Source organism: Microtus ochrogaster, unplaced genomic scaffold, assembly GCF_000317375.1.
Source record: "Microtus ochrogaster isolate Prairie Vole_2 unplaced genomic scaffold, MicOch1.0 UNK38, whole genome shotgun sequence".
Lineage (NCBI taxonomy): Eukaryota > Metazoa > Chordata > Mammalia > Rodentia > Cricetidae > Microtus > Microtus ochrogaster.
This window is the reverse complement of record NW_004949136.1, coordinates 1,574,168-1,580,156: the sequence shown is the minus strand read 5'-3', so window position 1 is coordinate 1,580,156 and position 5,989 is coordinate 1,574,168. Positions and strand designations below refer to the sequence as shown.

The 5,989-nt window shown below is 53.9% G+C and overlaps 1 protein-coding gene across 1 annotated transcript in view; it reads right to left on the bottom strand.

Annotated features, from left to right (window-relative positions):
- Positions 1-5,989, bottom strand: part of Megf6 (multiple EGF like domains 6) — a 99,033-nt gene that overhangs the window by 87,701 nt on the left and 5,343 nt on the right. Inside the window, exon 2 of the mRNA XM_005368642.2 lies at positions 4,601-4,735. Within this exon, the coding sequence (XP_005368699.1) occupies positions 4,601-4,735 (135 nt within the window). The remainder of the gene's footprint in view (positions 1-4,600; positions 4,736-5,989) is intronic.

The following is a 5,989-nucleotide window of genomic DNA, read 5'->3' as shown; positions in this document are numbered from 1 at the left end:
AAAGCATGCAGAGATGGGGCAGTTGGTGACATCCCAAGACAGACACAACAGGACAGCCAGTGGCACCAGACTGGTGGCTGGGACAGCTGCTCCCTCAGGACTTCACCACTATATAGGAATTCCAGCTTCAAAAAATGGTTTGTCTTTTGCATTTTCATGTCTCATGTGTGGGTACACAGGCAGGTATCTTATATATGTGGAGGCAAGGACAACATTGAGTGTCTTCCTCAATCTTATTTTTTCTACCTTATTTCTTTGAAGCAGGCTCTCACTGAATGTGGTGCTCACCAACTGCCTAGCCTGGCTGCCCAGCAAGCCCCAGGGATCCACCTGTCTGGGTCCCCTCAGCACTGGGATCACAGGTGTGCGGTGTTATGCCTAGCATTTTTTTAGATGGATTCTGAGGATCTGAACTCAAGTTTCTATCCAACTGTGCCATCTCCCCGGACTCCTCCAACGCCATTTTTAAGCCACCTGACCTGCCAGCATTTGTCATAGCAGTGCTAAGAAATGAGCATAAAACACACAGCTTGGTCGGTGCCCCTGAGCCCTCTGACTATAAAGTCTCTGTAGCCGCAGACCAGGAACAAGACAAAGAGAAACCAGAGACAGAGACGGGGGAGGAAAGACAGGTAAAGAGGAGATGGTTGACTCCAACCTCCCGACTGATCTCCAGCCTGCAGTGCCAACTGCCCTCAAGGCAGTAGGGTTATCCTCCCACCCAGAAGAGAGGCCCACGGTTACAAGGTCAAGGGCACTTAAGGCCCTGGGAATGGTCAGGTGGCCCAGGCTGTATCTCTAGGCAACAAACCAGGCTGTGTTATCTGGTCCAGTACACGGGAAGCCCATGTGGCCCTGGGCTCTGCCCAATAAACAAGGCTGAGGCCACTTCCCGGAAGTGTGTGTTCCTACACAGGCTCGGCACACAGAAAGTCTCGGAGCACTTTACAAAATACCACCTTGGCAGGACATGAAACCGATCACAGTGTGAACAATATTTGGCAGTGACAGAGTACTAGAGTCTGGCCATCGTAAATATTTATCCCCTTGCCTGGGCTGCAGACAGGGCTGGGCTATGTGCAGCTCCCTCTGGACACTCTTCTACAAGGCCCCCTGAAGGAAAAGATTCCTGGAGAGGCCTGGCAGCCATGAGAACCAAACTCAGCTCACCTTCAGATAACAAACACTAGCTCACAAGGGTTCTCTAGTCCTGTAGGGCTGGGGGCTTCTGGACCAGGTCAGAATGGAGGCTGTTGGGACCAGGTTGGAATGGAGGCTTCTGGGACAAGGTCGGAATGGAGGCTTCTGGGAAAAGGTCGGAATGGAGGCTTCTGGGACAAGGTTGGAATGGAGGCCATAGTACTCAAGCTGGGCTTCCCAAGAGGGCCTGTGACCCCATGATTTGAATACCTGCCACCTTCCATTCCTTACCCCTTCCTTTCTTTTTCTAAAGGATTCCTCCCTCACCCCTCAAAGGACCTCTTTATGCAGTCTGGAGAGTTCCTAGCCTGGCAGCCTGGCTGTCTGTCTGGTCTCACAGTGAGATGCTCTCAGGAGTCACGACAGCCTCACCTGTCTTTGATGAGGTGACACACCACCACCAAACACCCATGACTCTAAGACAAAAGATGGTGCCAGGAGCCACCAGGTGACCGACACATGTGGGGCCTAAGCAATCACTATAGCCTCACCCAGGCCAATCCAGAAGGGAAAACTGAGGCCAGAACAAGTTTTCGGCCTAGCCACGCACACAGATGAAGGCTAGGACCCGGAGTCCAAACTGGGATGTTCTGTCTGGGCTGGCCACACAGGAGCTCAAGAGGAGGGTCCCCCCTGCAACCACCATCCCACAAAAACTAAAACAAAAAAATCACTAGGGGTCAGGGAAATGGCTCAGTGAAGTAAGAAAACATAAGCTTGAACCCCCCACATCCATGTAGACAGCTGGGCATGTCTACATATACACATATCCCCAGCACTAGGAGCTCGCTGGTCAGCCAACCTGGCCAAAATGGTGCCTTTCCAGCTCGATAAGAGAACCCACCTCGCCGGGCGGCGCACGCCTTTAATCCCAGCACTCGGGAGGCAGAGGCAGGCGGAACTCTGTGAGTTCGAGACCAGCCTGGTCTACAAAGAGCTAGTTCCAGGACAGGCTCCAAAACCACAGAGAAACCCTGTCTCGAAAAACCAAAAAAAAAGAGAGAGAGAACCCACCTCAAGACAGTAAGGAAGAACAGGAGAGATGAACATCTCTGACCTCTGTGTGCACACACATGGTCACACCCACTCACACGTATCTTGCACACTCACATGCATGAACCATACACACATATAACATCAGAAAGAGGAAGACAGAACAGAGAAGCCTCCATATCAGCATGGCCACACAGTGGTCACAGCCCGACATTACAGTGTGAAGTCCCTCAGGGCTTAGACACCACTGGAGCCCACTGTTGACTACACAGGGGGCCTCGGCACGTGACTAAGTTATAGGCTTAGCCGGCTGGAAGGCCAGCAAGGCTGACAATAGGGCCCACTAGCCGAGCCCAGTCCCAGAGACCGCTGTGTGCTATCCCCAATGTCCCAGCAATCCAACTTAACAGTGAGGTCCCATTCCGACCTCATTTCCATATTAAACACCTGTTCCACCGAGACCAACCTCAGACTACAATCCAGTGTGGGCTCTGCTTATGAGCCAGGAAGAAGGACAGGCCTGAGGGTTCCGGGCAGAGACGAGGACCCAGTCACAGTTAGTGGAAAAGAAGCAACATCCCACAGGGTCAGGCACACTGGAGAAGGGGGCGGGTAGTCCTGGAGCTGGATTCTTAAGAGGTATGAGCTGGGGCCACCCCAGCAGGGCAGCTACTGGAAGATCAGCTGTCTTAATGAGGATGGGGGAATCTCCCAGGGCTTGGGACAGACAGCAAGAAAGACTTCAGGACCTCAAGCATGCCTGTGTTTACTGTATACTGAGAGCTGAGGTGGGCCTGGGTGGTATGGGTACTACTGAGTTCTGATCCCCATGAGCTGGTGGGACCCCCTCATCCTCTGTAGGCCCTGAGGCACACAACTCAGGTATACCTCAGAACAGGATGGGTGAGGGGACCAGGCCTATGTCCAACACAGAGAATGGCCTCAACTATAGTAAACAGCTGCTCATCCACAGAGCCTTGGTCCCCACCTAGATCCCAAAACGGCACATGGGACTCCCACCCCAACCTCGGGATTGAATGTCTATGTTACAAGGCCAGAGAGTAGGTGAAGGGTACCAGATGCCTTGAGCTGGGCAGTATGATGGGGATCCCAGAACCTAGATACAAGCCCTCTTGAGATATCCAGAAAACCCTGACTCCGACACTATGCCATATACACCGTTCCCCTACACCTACCCACAATGTCCTGTCTCCCCAACACACGTGCACAGCCAGGGAAGTGTGGCCCTCCCAGATATCAGAGGACATCATGCCAGGATGCTGGAGGCCACCAGCCACATAGGAAACCCTGCCAACCTATAGACCTTGACTGCCACGGAGTCTCCAGCATCAGGGCTCCAGTGGCTTCCAGAGTGTCTTTCACGTGCTATGACAGGGAAACAAGCTTTGTGGACCAAGCCCTGCTTCATAAGCATGTATAAGCATGTGCACCCATGTGCACCCATGGCCATGTGAGGGCTGGAAGGAAAAGGCACAAATGTCAACCTCTGAGACCGGGTCGAGACCTCCCTTTCTGCCTCTGAGTTCCTAAGTCTCCTGACCTGCCGCCCCGTCACTCCATGGGGAGGGGCTCTGCTATGCTTCACAGACTTGAGCCACAAGCCCTGCCCCATCATCTACCACCTCGGGCATCACCCTGGTTGTCCAGGATGAGGAGACCAACCACAGTCCCTAAGAAACAAGGCTTCTCGGCTGTACTCTTTCCATCTCTATTCTACACCAGCCCCAATGAACGACAAACAAATACTGAATTCTGAGTGGCCTCTGGAGCTCCTGGACCAGGCAGAGCAGGCCCAGGTACCCCCATGAACCCCAGCTCCCACAAGAGCAGCAACAGGCAACACTAAAGGTTTCCCCCTGCTGAGCACCCTGCCCAGCTCAGGACTCCTCAGACACACACCTCCACCTAGCTAGGGCTGCAGCCAACTCTGCCACGCCCTTACCACCCAACGTTTCCACGGCTCTCCCCCACTGCCCAGCTTCCCCTCGGCCCTGCAGAGGAGAGCTAAGCAAAGGCACTCCTTAAGATTTGATTTTTAAATAAAACATTGAGCAATAAGTTTTTCACGGGCTTGGAACTGGGCCCAGAGGTCAGGTGGCAAACATCTCCAGCTGGGACCTCAGCTGGCTGAGCAGGGATTCTACCTTCTGGCCAATCAGCACACCTCCCTTGCAAGGTCCCACCACCACCAGGGCTCCTCCCTACCCTCATAAGTGGCCAGGGCCTGCCCAAGCAGGCCTTCTAGAGTCTGGGAATAAGAGACCACATCCTCGATGAGAGATGGAACCAAGGTGGGGCTCCAGCCCGAGCTGTCTGACCCTAGAGGTCACTGTGCAGTCCTAGCTGAGAACTGTTCCCCTGTTAGACCAGGATGCCCAACACGTACCTGCGCTCTTGGCCAATGCACCATGCCTGCTGCCCACAGCCTGCTCTCCACACGGGCACGATGCGACTGAAGGCTTGCACACAGGGCTGGCGGTGGCCCACCAGGGTCAGCTTCTGCTCGGCACACACGTGGGGCCTGGAAAGAGGGACAATGACATTCAACTTCTCCACTACCAACAGCTGGCTGGCACCAGTCACGCCTCCAGAGCTATACTAAGCATTCAGCTATGACTGGGCCACAGCACAATGCCCCCTGGCATCTACTCTGGACTCCAGGACAAGGGGACTGAGAGGGACTGAGCCACAGCATCTTCTGCCAGGATCCTGTGTTGTACGAGGCACTGCCCTAGTCCCTAAGAATCTTCAAGGTAGGCAGGGTCATCCATACCTTGAACAGTCCTGGTCAGGACTCAGGCTGCTCCCCAAGTCCAGGTCCCCCAGAATAATGCTCTTTCCACACCCTCCTTCACCCCTGCTACCTCAGCGCCTCCCCTGTATCCTCAGAATACACAGGGGTATGTGGACAAGACCCAGGAGTAGGGATGGGCTCAAGGAGGAATTAGGAAGGAGAAAACCAAAAACTCTGGCCACTATCCAGCCATATCCAGAACAGTGATTCTTATGTCTCTGCCCTTCACTTGTCCCAGAAGCCAGAAAGGGGAACACAGAGTGCCAAAAGTGGGTGACCTAAGACAGCCCTCCAGGCCCACCCAAGGGAGAAAAGGCTCCAGCCCTCTGAGAAAAAATCAACTAGAGGGGCAATCTGGAGACGCTCACCAAGCAATGGACACAAAGCTCAGGCTCACTCAAGCCTGTACCCCCGAGAGACCAAGGAATGCAAAAGTAAGTTGTGGGACAGAAGACAGGACCCACTACATCGGACCAAGCCTGGCTCTGAGCTCAAACCCGAGCACCAAGGGTTACAGGACACTCACATGGACCAGAGTCATTTTCCAACTTGCTCAGAGCCTGAAATCCTCAGTATACACAGTGAGCAGGGTATTCTCCCACCCTAGCGGAGGTCCCTGCTAGGGGATACAGATGCTTCCTTAGCTTTACCCTGACCTCTGCCTCCATCCCATGCCCAATGAGGCACCCCTCCCCAAGTGACTTCTACATTCTCAGTGACTGCTGGGTGCTGTCCAAAGTTCAGCACTTAAGAGACCCAGACCACACCAACCAGCAGCTCTGGCCCTAGACCAGCCACCTCCAGACGGATGTTCTGACCAAAAAGCCTTTATTTTTGTTTTTTCCCTGGCTCTGCTGCATGGGAAGCCACCCCCTCAGGGAAGTGTATGGACCACCTGCAGTCAAGATGTCCGTAGAAAACAAACATCAGGGGCTCCCAGCCTGGAGCAGGGACTGCACCTGCCCAGCCATGGTATCAGGG